Source organism: Entelurus aequoreus, linkage group LG06 (genome assembly GCF_033978785.1).
Source record: "Entelurus aequoreus isolate RoL-2023_Sb linkage group LG06, RoL_Eaeq_v1.1, whole genome shotgun sequence".
NCBI classification, from domain to species: Eukaryota; Metazoa; Chordata; class Actinopteri; order Syngnathiformes; family Syngnathidae; genus Entelurus; species Entelurus aequoreus.
The window spans coordinates 70,304,603-70,319,286 of record NC_084736.1 but is presented as its reverse complement, the minus strand read 5'-3'; the positions used below and the strand labels follow the sequence as shown (position 1 = coordinate 70,319,286).

General features: G+C 38.6%; 2 protein-coding genes across 3 annotated transcripts in view; one reads left to right on the top strand and one right to left on the bottom strand.

Annotated features, from left to right (window-relative positions):
- Positions 1-14,684, top strand: part of LOC133652543 (MOB kinase activator 1A) — an 80,445-nt gene that overhangs the window by 26,941 nt on the left and 38,820 nt on the right. The window lies entirely within an intron of this gene.
- The window catches only part of LOC133652542 (anthrax toxin receptor 1-like), a 50,798-nt gene that overhangs the window by 17,714 nt on the left and 18,400 nt on the right, over positions 1-14,684 (bottom strand). Inside the window, exons 11-17 of the mRNA XM_062051398.1 lie at positions 11,671-11,740; positions 11,501-11,579; positions 8,528-8,623; positions 5,135-5,176; positions 2,734-2,829; positions 2,485-2,652; positions 825-905 (exon numbers count right to left, since the gene is read on the bottom strand). Of these exons, the coding sequence (XP_061907382.1) occupies positions 825-905; positions 2,485-2,652; positions 2,734-2,829; positions 5,135-5,176; positions 8,528-8,623; positions 11,501-11,579; positions 11,671-11,740 (632 nt within the window). The remainder of the gene's footprint in view (positions 1-824; positions 906-2,484; positions 2,653-2,733; positions 2,830-5,134; positions 5,177-8,527; positions 8,624-11,500; positions 11,580-11,670; positions 11,741-14,684) is intronic.

Sequence of the window (14,684 nt, the reverse complement as noted above, 5' to 3'; positions counted from 1 at the left end):
ATGTATTCAGCCACAAAAAAGTACACATGTATTACTGTAATTAAAAGACTAAAAGTACATTGGCAGTGGGTAGTGGGTCTTTCCTAAAAAAGGGATTTCACTTATTTTTTGGAAAATGTCCCTTATGTCTACAAATGCAAATGTTGACAGGTATGATCATAATGTTTACATCATTTTCCATGAACCAGGAACTAAGCTGATAGCTTACAAACAGACAAAACAAAACAAAATTGTCACTTTGTAGTTTGGTTCTCCTTTTGTTAACAGTTCAATCTGAATCCTATTGTAATTGTTATTAGTTTGACTCATAAACCCCAGAATCAAAAATGGTACGACACAAATATTATGTCATTATCGGAAGTAGCCTGCTTACATAGAAACACTAGAACAGCGCAATAGTAGGCCATTCTAGTTCAAACATAATGTACTTGTTTACATCACATTAGAGTCACGTTGTATTGCAGTATTTTAGTACATTTGAGCAGATGCCATTTTACATGGCATGTTGTTTGCCAACAGTTCAGTGCAATGTTATCCCCCCTGCACAGCTGGTCCTTCAGGAATAACAATTGCCTTTTTCCTATGATGACTTCAGCAGACGTCTTTTCATTGCTTTGCATAGCAGCCAGATGTTATGTGCTGTCTAACTCACCCCACCATTTTTTCCCAGAGGATCTCTGTGCACTTTCAACATTTAGTAGTACAATAATACCTCCTTCTTAGACAATGCTAATTTAAAGCTATGATCCTCATGTCAGCAGTAAAATTGTCATATTACCTGCTTGCACTGATTGACTTAACTGGTATTTTGGGGATATTCTTACCTTGTCACCTGGGTGAGGTCTCATTACAGACACACGGTTGTAGCCTCTTCTTAAAAAGGCCCACAATGCATCCAACTTGCTCTATAAAAAGAAAAAAACAAGATTAAATTCGATCTTAATGACATGCAAATATTGTAATGCTAGATTTTTCATATTAGCAAATGTAGTCCCTGTAACAGAATATCTCAAACCCAAACTTTTTAAACAAAGCAAATACTTTGAGTATAACGGCCAGCAATACAGCTGTTGGTTTCTCACAAAAATGCTAGTCTTGCAGGCTTGTTCCCCAGAGGTCCGTTTATCAAAGGTCTGGTTTCTATTAGCTATCTCCTTCTGGCTAAATGGGAAGTGTTACTCTCTTTAACTCTATGCTGGCATAATTGTGTGCCTGACCTACTAAGGTCATAAATGACAAATGCTGAATGAAAAAAATACACATAATGTACTATTAGTAGAGTAACCCTACTAGGGATTTACTATAAATGTGTGTGCAATTAATAACAAATGCAAAAGTGGTGCTGACCGTCTTATTTAGATGAAGATTTTTTGCGTCACCATGGAGACCGCTTACCTCCACATTGATGGCATCACATTTGAGCCTGTGGTGTTTGGCTATGTTGTGGAACATGAAACATTCAACTGGAATCTGCGCTACCTTTCCTTGGGATATAAAAGCGCTCTTCCAGAGTGACGTAGACAACAGAACCAACTTTTTAGCACACCAACGGTGCACTCTGGGAGATGCTGTTACTAACTTCAGTGTTGTTGAGGAAATAATTTTCATATAGCAGATACATTGATTTGTTTTGGTGCCAGCCAGTAGCTCAAAAATTGCATTGCTGAATAGACAATATATGTAATATTTTTTATTTCTGACAGTCCAGGTATATCGACGTTGCTGTACGTCATATGTCATTGCATCCAACGCCTCCCTTCGCGCCACAATGGCCGCAGTCATTTGTGCGTAACTGTTCCAGTGTGTACGTACCTTATAAACGCGCTAAATATAGACGCAAAAACAGTTTACAGGCTTGATAAATCCCTTTTTAGGCGACTAAAGATTATATTTTCATCAGTACTCTGGGCAATCTGATAATCAACAAATATTCTGCATACACATGAAGACAAAGAGGCTAAATGGATTACCCTCATTGGTTTTCTCAGTTAAGAGACACGATCCTCGACACAAGCTTAATGGATCAGCTTTGTCAAGTTTTCTTGTGTTTTTTATACATTGAAACCTTTAGTAGATCAGGCCCATATTGACCTGTATTTACAATTCGCATCACTCTTTGTGATGCTGTCACTTACATGCCCTGCAGCTAATTAATTTGCAGATATTGTAATAAACTTGTGCTATTGGCAGAATACATGCAAACTTTTGCTTTTGAGTACCTAAATAATTGAAAAACCAACAATATAAACCCATCATAATTATGTATTACCTCAGTTTTTGTTTGCATTTTCCTCTCTGCAGTTTTTAATATATTTAGGAACCTTTTTATTATGATGGGTATGTACTCTATGAAGGATTTTCCAATTAAATTAAAATTATCTGCCTTGACGATATACACACGGTATGTACCAAACAATTCTACTGTTTAGAGTAGGCCGTACACTTATAAGAGTTAACACATGTTCTGTCAGAGTCTTCTTGTACCTGGATAGGAGAGTACCACTTGTGGGCCCCCAGGGGTTTGTGCATGCCATTGTTAAGAACCCTCGTGGGTGTCTGCACGTAATCCTGCTCAGGCATCTTTACTTTGGCGTTTTTGGCTTTCTCCAGCTTTGCTCCTTCTTCAGTGGAGCCTTTTTCACCCCAGCGAACCTGACATAGAGGACTTATTTAGTTCCTATAGATTCTGTTAATGTGATCAAAGCCTTCTTCTTAAATCTCACTTCATCTCACCTCCATCCTTTTGATTCCCCCAACTCCTCTTCCTCCATAGTAGGAAGCATCAACTGTGGGCCATTTCTTCTTTGGGGTGTCATCGTCTTCATCATCCTATTGCATTGAGACAGATGCACATCTGATTTAGGGATTTTAAATGAGACATGTCACAGGCTTCATACATTGTGCTCCTAAAAGTTCCACAGATTTGACTTTTCTCATATAACGCAAAGCAAACCACGCTGGCCACAATATTAGGCACAGTACACGCTCACAATCTAATGAAGTGTAGAAGTGCATTGCGTCAAACTATTAAGTGTTTCTAATATTCCATTCTCTCTTGTAGCCAAATAAGGACTCGGTGCACTTCTACAACCACAATAATGAATACAGTGGTACTTTTGTGACATATGCCCCAATTTTTATAGGTTTCGTGTTCATTCATAATGGCTGCCTTGAAAGGCGGAAGGTACTGGGTTCAAAACCCCAGTTGGAGCTGATCTAGTAAGGTTAATTTGTTTTTATTTTTTCAACATTTGTTTATTGAATTTTTTTGGGGGGGGGACAAATCAGTTAACAGAAATACAATACATCCATCCATTTTCTACCACTTGTCCCTCTCTGGGTCGCAGGGGGTGTTGGAGCCAATAGAAATCAAATGTTCTACTCCCCCACCCAATTAAATATGTAAAATAAGAATTAAAAAATAAATAAAAATCAGTCAAATAAGTACAGGCAAATATTGATGTAAAGTTAAAAGTACCAATGATTGTCACACACAAATTTGTCCTCTGCATTTGACCCATCCCCTTGTTCACCACCTGGGAGGTGAGGGGAGTAGTGGGCAGCAGCGGTGCCGCGCCCGGGAATCATTTTTGGTGATTTATCCCCCAATTCCAACCCTTGATGCTGAGTGCCAAGCAGGGAGGTAATGGCTCCCATTTTTATAGTCTTTGGTACGACTCGGCCGGGGTTTGAACTCACAACCTACCGATCTCAGGGCGGACACTCTAACCACTTGGCCACAGACAACTGCACTACAGAATGACCTCAACATGGTGCAGCAATACACAAAAGCACACAAAAAGCTTATCAATCAACAAGCTAGTAAGGTTTATAAAAGTATGTTTTAATTACCGTTATGTAAAAAAAAAATTGTTTATAAATTAATATTTTAGTTACCGGTATATTGACATTTTTGTTTTGCAATTTCTTCATCATGAATAAGTTTTAGTACAAATTAAAACATGCATCAAATTGAATTCAAGTTTCACTGAAAAAGTTTAACAGTCGTTTCACATAAATAAAGAAAAGTATGAATTTTTTTTTAATAAGGCGGGTAGGTTCCTAATTAAATTTTGCTTAGGATCCCAATATAAGCTGGGGTGGCCCTGTTTTATCACAAAATGTGCCTGTTAGCCTGTGCTCCACTCCCCATCACTGGTTGACTATGTAGTTATTTCAGTTACACCACTAGTCTCAATACTTTTCTATTGTGTAGAGCTTCCACCATAGTGCCAAAGGAAGTTGCAAATGGCAGCACTTTAATAAAGAAGGTGAGTAACACTATTTAGTTCAAGGAATAACCTGTAGAAGTATCTAAAACAAGAGTCTTTAAGAAAGATAAAAGTAATGATAGACATTCATCTATTAAATTTAAAGTACAATTATTTAGTTTTGTGTTAATATCGTTGGGTGTCTTGAAAGGACTATTTGAATTTGCATATTTATTTCCTGTGGAAACTGTGTTTTTGTTTTGAAAAAATTCAGTCCTCGTCAGACCGTTTGGAACAAATTTGAAAATACCTAAAGGCAAGGTACCACTCTATATCGCAACAATGAAACCACTTTAACAGTGTCAATCGTAATCTTAGATAGAGGTCTTACATACTTAATGTTGTGGCCTAGAGGAAAACCTGTGCGACGGCAGGCATTGTTTCTTTAATTAATTCCCTGTCTTTTTCCTTTTTTTATGACATGTCTTCCTTGTAATGTACTTAGTCTTTGTCTAACAAGCTAAATAGCATGTCAAGTAGACCAAGCTTTAATAAGCACAGTTGTTTTGGAGCTTTTGGACTAAACAGTATAATTAGCATAAATGAATGCAATGTGTTTTTCTGCAGCATTTTAGTGGCTTGTTGGATCTTCCTAACATAATGCAGGGATATTTACTTGAAGTAATAAATTGAAATCAGACATACAACTGGAATGATGTGGAAAATAGTCTTAAGTCTTAATAGTCTTTGCTGTTAATGTTGAAAGGCGTTAAAATCCAGCGCATTGAAGAAGACTTTCACTTCAGGGAGGCAGAGAATGATAGGTCACTTAGGTTTAACATGTCAGAATAAACTAAACATTGGCAGCTCTCTGAAAGTCCAAAATGAGTCATTAAAGAGTCAAAAGAGGGTGCTGCTCCTACCGAACTCTCCTCTGCAATAGGTGGTGGCGGCTCATGGATGATCTGGGAGAGAATAAACACATATTTGAAAGATGCTGGAGCAGATCAAACCATGAAAGCATGTTTAAAACTTAGTTGTCTCCTCCCATGGCTGAGGAAATGCTTTTGTCCACTTAGATGAGCAATGCACTGACCTAGAAATCTGCTTTCCACATTTTTTGGCAAGTATGAGCTTCAAAAATGCAGTATTTTCTTTATTTTTTATGCAGCAATATCCTCTGTGACACGTGATACGTTCATCATTTTCTCATCTTTTGGATATGCTCGTTTCAGCATCAGCTTATTCACCTGGCAGCAACAATAGCACTTTGCATGTACAGTCTAGTCTGCTGGGCATAGGATGAACGCGTATTGCGTGTGGGTTTTTTTTCTCATTTCTACCGTCCACACATAAGATGTCAGCTTGATTTCAAACCAAATAACGACACAAATTAAGTGCACTTGGCAAATTTGCGTGACCCTGATTTTTCTCATTTGTGATTTTCCTCCATTCTTCTCCAAAACTTGGAGCAAGAATGACTCTCCATGGTAACACGGCATCATTTTCCCAAACATGCTTGCATGCTCTTCAAGCAGAATTCACAAAGGAGAGTGTAAAAAGAGCCACGTTGTAAAATTGGACATATTGGTGTAGCTCTTTCCAGCTCTGGTAATAATGGACTAGATTTTGAAGGGCGAAAGATAGGAATTTGACCGTGACATGATAATTTGTTGCTGATGCAGATGTCTTGTTCCACACACGTTTTACTTATCCGCTTTACAAATCATTTTACTTAGAACACTACATTTTTTCATCTTATGTAAGGTTTCTCTTTCTACACATAGAAATTCCAATTATTCAGGTGCATTACCATTGAAAGAAAATATTAAAGCTGCGGTGCTGTGGACGTAATTTTGGGAGGTCACACGGGGTGCATGTCTTCTTGTTTTTGTCCTCTGCACTTCTTAACGTCCAAAAATAATGTTATGCTATTGAATGAAGACAAGTCAAACACTTGTGCCAGGCGGAAAACGAACGCTCAGACTGAACCTTGTCCCTATCAACCAGACGGCCCATTAAAGGCCTACTGAAACCCACTACTACCGACCACGCAGTCTGATAGTTTATATATCAATGATGAAATCTTAACATTGCAACACATGCCAATACGCCCGGGTTAACTTATAAAGTGCAATTTTAAATTTCCCGGGAAATATCCGGCTGAAAACGTCTCGGTATGATGACGTTTGCGCGTGATGTCACAGGTTGAAGCAGACATTTTGGAATAGCACGGTGGCCAGCTTAAGTCGTCTGTTTTCATCGCAAAATTCCACAGTATTCTGGACATCTGTGTTGGTGAATCTTTTGCAATTTGTTTAATGAACAATGGAGACAGCAAAGAAGAAAGCTGTAGGTGGGATCGGTGTATTAGCGGCTGGCTACAGCAACACAACCAGGAGGACTTTGAGTTGGATAGCAGACGTGCTATCCGACGCTGGCCGCCGACCGCACCGATGATCGGGTGAAGTCCTTCGTCGCGCCGTCAATCGCTGGAACGCAGGTGAGCACGGGTCGTGATGAGCAGATGAGGGCTGGCGTAGGTGGAGAGCTAAGTTAGCTTCAATGGGGCCGTTAGCAACAGCATTGCTAGGCTCCGCCAGGCTGGACAGCATTAACCGTGTGGTTACAGGTCCAGGGTTTGGTTCGGTGTCTCCTGATAGTAGAAGTAATAATAGTATTGTTGATCTTCTGTCTATCCTTCCAGTCAGGGGCATGTTTCTTCTGTTTCTATCCGCAGTTAAGCACGATGCTATCACGTTAGCTCCGAAGCTAAAGTGCTTCACCGATGTATTGTCGTGAAGATAAAAGTCACTGTGAATGTCCATTTCGCATTCTCGACTCTCATTTTCAAGAGGATATAGTATCCAAGGTGGTTTAAAATACAAATCCGTGATCCACAATAGAAAAAAGAGAAAGTGTGGAATCCAATGAGCCCTTGTACCTAAGTTACGGTCAGAGCGAAAAATGATACACCCTGGCGTCCTGCACTGCACTCTAATCCTTCACTGTCACTTTCCTCATCCACAAATCTTTCATCCTCGCTCAAATTAATGGGGTAATCGTCGCTTTCTCGGTCCGAATCGCTCTCGCTGCTGGTGTAAACGATGTGCAGATGTGAGGAGTCCTTCAACCTGTGACGTCACGCTACTTCCGGTACAGGCAAGGCTTTTTTTTATCAGCGACCAAAAGTTGCGAACTTTATCGTCGATGTTCTCTACTAAATCCTTTCAGCAAAAATATGGCAATATCGCGAAATGATCGAGTATGACACATAAAATGGATCTGCTATCCCCGTTTAAATATGAAAATCTCATTTCAGTAGGCCTTTAAGCTTTTCAATCTGCCCCGCCGAACGTTTCCAAATTATTTTTTTAGGCCTTACACATCGAAACTATGAATGTAGAGTGTCATTTTTAAACTACAATAAGCCTCAAACTATAGAAAATATTCCAATAATTAGTTACAGTAATCATAGTGACTACATCACAGTATGACAGCACGCAGCAGCAGTCACATGCGAGATACACATCAATATGATTCATGTAACATAAACAAGAAATCCAAACAAGAGGAGTTTAAATGCAGCTTAAATTTTTGGGATTTCTGGTAGCGCAATGGCTTATGTATCAGTATTTTTGTTCCAGCGTACATGGTTTGATTCCCAGCCAGGACACAAAAAATATTAAAAAAACAATGTAGTGTTATTTATTGCATTCTGTTAATTTTGTTATTTCGTACAAAAAATATATCATTGAACAAATTGTTAAAAATGTATATTACTCCAAAACATGCATCCAGTGGTTATATTTCATGGGGAAATTCTGGGGACAAGACAAAAAAATATATAGACTGTGTGGTAGACTATAAGACTGTGTGGACTAGCTAGTTGCTAGCTAATGTTTAATGTTTAAAGCGCAACCTGTATTGTTAGTTTTAAAGCCAAAATGTGTCCATTCTCCCTCTTTTGTCTCCACACTGTTTTTGCTTGCAACTGGTCTCGGCGTGCCATTAGCTGGCGCATGGAAGAAAATAAAGTACCCGTATTTTTCAAATGCAATATATTACCTTTTTTAATTCATTAGTACCACGGTACTATACTGTACAACCCTAACCCCATCATAATGTATTACCTTTTTTAATTAATTAGTACCACGGTACTATACTGTACAACCCTAGTCCCATCACAATGTGTTTATGAGTGAAGGCAAGTAGGTGAGGTCAAAACTATTCATGGCGGTCCAAAAGTATGTTATGTATATATGCGGTGGTCCTGTTCAAATACATGAACGTAAGGGAAAAGGGATGGGACTTACCACAGTGCAGCAGAGGGGCCAGAACCACCATAGTAGAGCCAAGATGAGAAGCAGCATGAGGATGAGCAGAGTGATGGCCAGGATGGACCCATCAGACTGTAACATGTAAACACAGAGCATCAAACCATGTAAAGATTTACTGTTGTCATTGAATCCAACATTAAGTACCACCATGTCATTTTTCATGGACATGATTGGAAATTGTAGTGTGACTTTTGGACATAAACACTGTAAACCACCCAACAGCATGTTACTAGATTTCTGTAACCACATATAGCCAAACGTCCTTTGTGGCAGCCATGTTTTCTTCATTTGGAGTCAAGCTACATAAACAACATGCACATGATCAACTGAGGAGGTCCAGATGCTTTTCGCTTAGGGTCAGGAAGAACTGGATGGAACACACACAATGGGGAAGTCTATCGAAAAGTCTCTGGGGTGTTATGGGTGTCACCCCTACATTCACCCACAACATCTTTTTGTTAAATGAGGGGTACAGTTGTTTGGTGGTCATGTGATCTGCTGCCAGCTGCAATAGCCATGCACGCAGGAACAATTCTACATATGACCTTTTATAATGTCCATCCATCCATCCATCCATTTTCTACCGCTTATTCCCTTCGGGGTGGCGGGGGGCGCTGGAGCCTATCTCAGCTACAATCGGGCGAAAGGCGGGGTACACCCTGGACAAGTCGCCACCTCATCACAGCTTTTATAATGTCATATGTACAATTAAAAAAAGTAATGTCATCATGCCAACAATATACCAAGTTTAATAGAGAAAAGACAAATCTGCATTGCATTGTTGGCATGGACTGTACACTACTTCATTGTTTATTAGTTAGTGGTCATGTGTTAGAATAGATGCAACGAAACGTCATAACTCCTCCTAGTTTTATCATTTGACCACAATTTTTAGAAAGCATCAAAGGATTACCTTGTAAATTGAAGTGCATTCCAACACCCAAAGCAGTAAGACTTTAACTTCATCATAAGCAACATATGGTATATACTAGAGATGTCCGATAATATCGGACTGCCGATATTATCAGCCGATATATGCTTTAAAATGTAATATCGGAAATTATCGGTTTCAAAATGATCGGTATCGGTTTCAAAAAGTAAAATGTATGACTTTTTAAATCGCTGCTGTGTACACGGACGTAGGGAGAAGTACAGAGCGCCAATAAACCTTTAAGGCACTGCCTTTGCGTGCCGGCGCAATCACATAATATCTACGGCTTTTCCCCCACACAAGTGAAAGCAATGCATACTTGGTCAACAGCCCTACAGGTCACACTGAGGGTAGCTGTATAAACAACTTAAACACTGTTACAAATATGCGCCACACTGTGAAGCCACAACAAACAAGAATGACAAACACATTTCGGGAGAACATCCGCACCGTAACACAACATAAACACAACAGAACAAACACCCAGAACCCCTTGCAGCACTAACTCTTCCAGGACGCTACAATATACACCCCCACTACCCCCTACCCCCCGCCCACCTCAACCTCCTCATGTTCTCTCAGGGAGAGCATGTCCCAAATTCCAAGCTGCTGTTTTGAGGCATGTTAAAAAAATAATGCACTTTGTGACTTCAATAATAAATATGGCAGTGCCATGTTGGCATCTTTTTCCATAACTTGAGTTGATTTATTTTGGAAAACCTTGTTACATTGTTTAATGCATCCAGCGGGGAATCACAACAAAATTAAGCATAATAATGTGTTAATTCCACGACTGTATATATCTGTATCGGTTGATATCGGAATCGGTAATTCAGAGTTGGACAATATCGGGATATCGGCAAAAAAGCCATTATCGGACATCTCTAGTATATACTATTTGTTGTTTGATTGGTAAGAATGTTAAAAAATTAGATGCAATGCAAATTACATTTGCAATATGTTTTTAATAATATTGACTGACCGATATTTATCAGCTAGAAAAAAATACCGGATACCACATTGGTAAGCAAGTCAATATCGGGGATCACTATTTTTGTCATTACAAACTTGTGTGTAATGGTACCTCAACTTAAGTGTGTTTTGAGATAAAAGCTGTGTCTCAGTTAATTGTTATGCTTTAAGTTGCAAGCAAAAATCTGATCAAAAATTAAATGTCACGGTGAACCCACGTGAGATCCGCTCAAAACATCTGGTCATACTCGCCAAATTTAGCTCATAGCTAGAGATGGACATAACTTTATTCTTCAACCATGGGAAGGAAGAAAGTGAGTGTGAAGGACAGTGCTGAGAAGAAATTGATTATATTTATTCAGTTAAATAAATAATGAATCAAAAACTTGCTAGTCTGCACCATGTTGAAGCAGAATGAGTCTAACACCAGCCAAGAATTTTGAAATAATATCTACATGGCGGACATTTATCCATGAAAATATGGAAAAGCTGCCGATATTGTGTTTGACAAAAAAGCAGCTGGAAGGAGATATTGTAGAATTCCACTGTACATTGCTGTACATTATTATTACATTACTTCACACAACTACTGTAGTTGTTAGTAGTATATTCTTTTGTATTGTTTTTCTACAATAGTTATTATCTAAAAGTTTGTTTTTCATTTTTAAAAGGCATGTTACTTGTACCAATGAAATTGATTTCAATTCATTTCAATGGGATACATTGATTTAAGATACAAGTGTTTTTAGTCAAGAGCTCCGTCACAGAACCAAGTAAGCTCCTAAATTGAAATACTACTGTATTATTATTGTATGTCTTAATATCAAGAGTGGTCAACTTATTTATATGCTTGTATGACAGTTAAACATTTTATCACTCTGAAAAATGTAACAATGGTATCAGTTTGACCCTGGAACTGATTCTTTATGTTATTACTACTGTATAGGAAAAATGCTGTTGATTGTTCTGACTGATTTTGTTTGTGCTTGTGTGTGTACTTTTAGAGCGGATTAAAAAAAAAACCGTATTGTAGTGGTGTTACTTACGCAGCTCACTGTCGTGATGGTGACCGAGCTGGAGATGAAACTGAGACCTTCGTTCATACTGACATAAAGATTTGCTGCCCTGGAAAAGAAAAAAGAAAAGTAGTCATGTTGATGATACTAATGAAGTACTGGGGATGAATACATGTATTTTAATAAAAACGATATCTTACATTCCCTCATCCTGAAGCACTGGTGCTGGACAAAGAAGATATGTATCTTCTACTATCAAAGGTTTCACCACTAGAAACACAGATGTAAATGTGTTATGAAAACATGAACAACACATTCCTCTCTTGACAGATTAATCAATGAGATACAAAAAATAAATCTTAAGAGCCAAAAATAACTCCTCAAATACTCTACTGTTTACCCATTTGAAATTGTTTTGTTCACAGCTGTTAAACAACAAGTCGGGATGTTCAAAGGACAAATGTTAGGCAATGGAGACTCCAGGAACATGTTCACGGAAAAGTAGTGATCTTCTGAGAAGAGAGATTCCTCAAAATCAAAACAAATGGTTTCAATAGAATGGAGGCATTATCCCTTATGAAAAAGTTAAATAAAACCTCAACAACACTGAGGCAAATCTAGGTCTTGTCCACGTCCAGCTGGCTTTTAGGAAAGCAGCTTCAACATGCACCATGACCAGGATGATGTTTATCCTGGCAGGAGGCGAGCATACCCCAGAACTGAGGAAATCAACACCAGAACCACATGGGTTGTGGCTGATCTGCTCTTGATACACTGTGCTAAATGGAGAGATAAGCTAGAAATGAATAATTTCATAGGGTCTAGTACTTCTAGAACTCCTAGAGGATATTAATAATGTACAGTACTTATGTTTTCAGTTTCTACCATCAGGGGTCTCTACTTGATTTAGGCACTGGCCAGAAATCGAGTCCACTTAATAGGCAGCATCATACTGATCTGTGTTAGGAATAGGGTTGGGCATTGAGTGTCGATGTGAAACTGGGTCTTGTATTCAGATTCTCCCTTAAACCATTCTAATTTTCAAACAGATTCCTATTTTCAATGCTCAGTCCGCCGATCAGAAAAAAATAGCTGCTACAGAGGCGGCTAGCAGCTAACTGTGGATATCCATACACTATGAGGAGCAGCTTACCAAAGTCAACAATCCACCACTGTGGCAAATAAAACACATTTCTTTCAAGTATTAACACTGAAGGACGAGACTAAACATGTTACACACAGAGGAAGAGCAGGCAAGCTAATTGCTAAGCTAGTCGCTAAACTAGCTTGAAACAACGGAAGAATTAAGTACGTAGTAAAGTTTAAGAAGTGTAAATGGAAGCGTGATATAGCAGCAGAAAGATAGCAGCTATTGACAGGAAATGAACAAGTAGAATAATTGGAGTCTAGAGAGAGAGAGGATAATATGATGTCGTTGTGGCTTGTACAGCCCTTTGAGACACTTGTGATTTAGGGCTATATAAATAAACATTGATTGATTAATTGATTGAATATAAGCGGCCACTGGCAAGCGTAAGTAAGTGAAAGACGGATATATCAAGAAATCGATTGTGTTCATATCAAGTTTAGTATCAGTAAATGATACATAGCATGATAGATTGACATTTTAAATTTGTCAAAATCTTTTTTTGTTTGTTGTTGGTATGTTTACAAACTCAGAAAAAAAGTCATTGGGGTTTGAGGGCAAAAACCAAATGATTTCATTAAGTATTAGTATTTTGTTTACTGTATTTTTTTGGACCATAAGGCACACCGGATTATAAGGCCCTCTGTCGGTGAACAGGTCTATTCAAATCTATTTTCATACATAAGGTGCACCGGATGATAAGGGGTAATTTTTTTTTACATAAAAAAACCCTTCCTTGTGGTTTACATAACATGTAATGGTGGGTCTTTTGTCAACATGTTGCATAGATTATGTTTTACAGACCATCTTCAAGCTACTTTCTGACTATCTCTTCAGGATGCGCCTTTTTGTGTTGTCGGCCTTATTTATGTGCCTCCACGTCGACAGTGTCTTCTCCCACCATCTTTGTTGTACCGCTAGTTTTTATTGCTTCCATAGCGAGTCTACTGACAGATATAAGTTGGAACTGTACACTACTTTATATTAAAAATGGCAACAGCGAAGGATGAATGCACCACAACAAGAGGATAGAGGAAAAGAAGGAGCTTATTGACTATGTGGCCCATTTTCTGAACCAAATACACATCAGCAGGTACCAATAGGTAAGAAAAGTTGTTTTTGTGTAATATTGCAAAACAAAATGCCAGATAATACGTCTCCTAATAGGTGCCCTTTTTGGGTCCTTTTACACACACTATAATAATACCCATATGTGGTAGCACAGTGCGTTTGACTACGGTAGCCGTAATGCTCAAACAGTCCAACAAGCGGTGCGGCTTCGTAGCTTACTAAAGTCATACTAAAACATTTTGACAAGATTTTTGAGCGCTGCGTGTAATGTTCTATATTCTCAAGTTTTGGTGTTGCTTGCTTGTCGGTACTTGCTCGCATTGTTTATTGAACAGGCATCAACCTGCAGTCCCCACGTATCTCTTTTGTGTGACTGCCATCTACTGGTCACACTTACATTTACACCATGTACCACATAAAATTGCTTCGATGTCAATAAGCACAACTACAATTAAATTTCGTTGTACTTGTGCAATGACAATTAATATCATTCCATTCCACAATTAATCTGTACATTAGGTGCACCGGGTTATAAGGCGCACTGTCGATTTTTGAGAAATTGAAAGGACTTTAAGTGCGCCTCATAGTACAAAAAATATAGTATTTATTGTGTACTATTGACTTAGTTTTGCTCAAACAAATATGTGTTGTCCAATCCATCCATTCCCTTCTGGAGCCTATTCCAGCTGCATTCGGGCGGAAGGCGGTGTACACCCTGGGCAAGTCGCCACCTCATCGGCATCGCAGGGCCAAAAATGTATGTTATTATAAAATACAATTCTATAAGGAACATACGGTAGTGTATGTATGCAATATTGTGTTGATATTGTTACACTGTCAATAGCACTAGTCGCTGGTGTTCGTGTTATAGTTTTCGTTTGAAAAGTGTGACTTTGAGCATGTTGCAAACAGCCCCTTTAATCAACGAGTCCTTTCGTTACCAATTTGGTTACTTTTTGGAAGGAAAGCAGTCAGTAACTATAATAAATTATTATT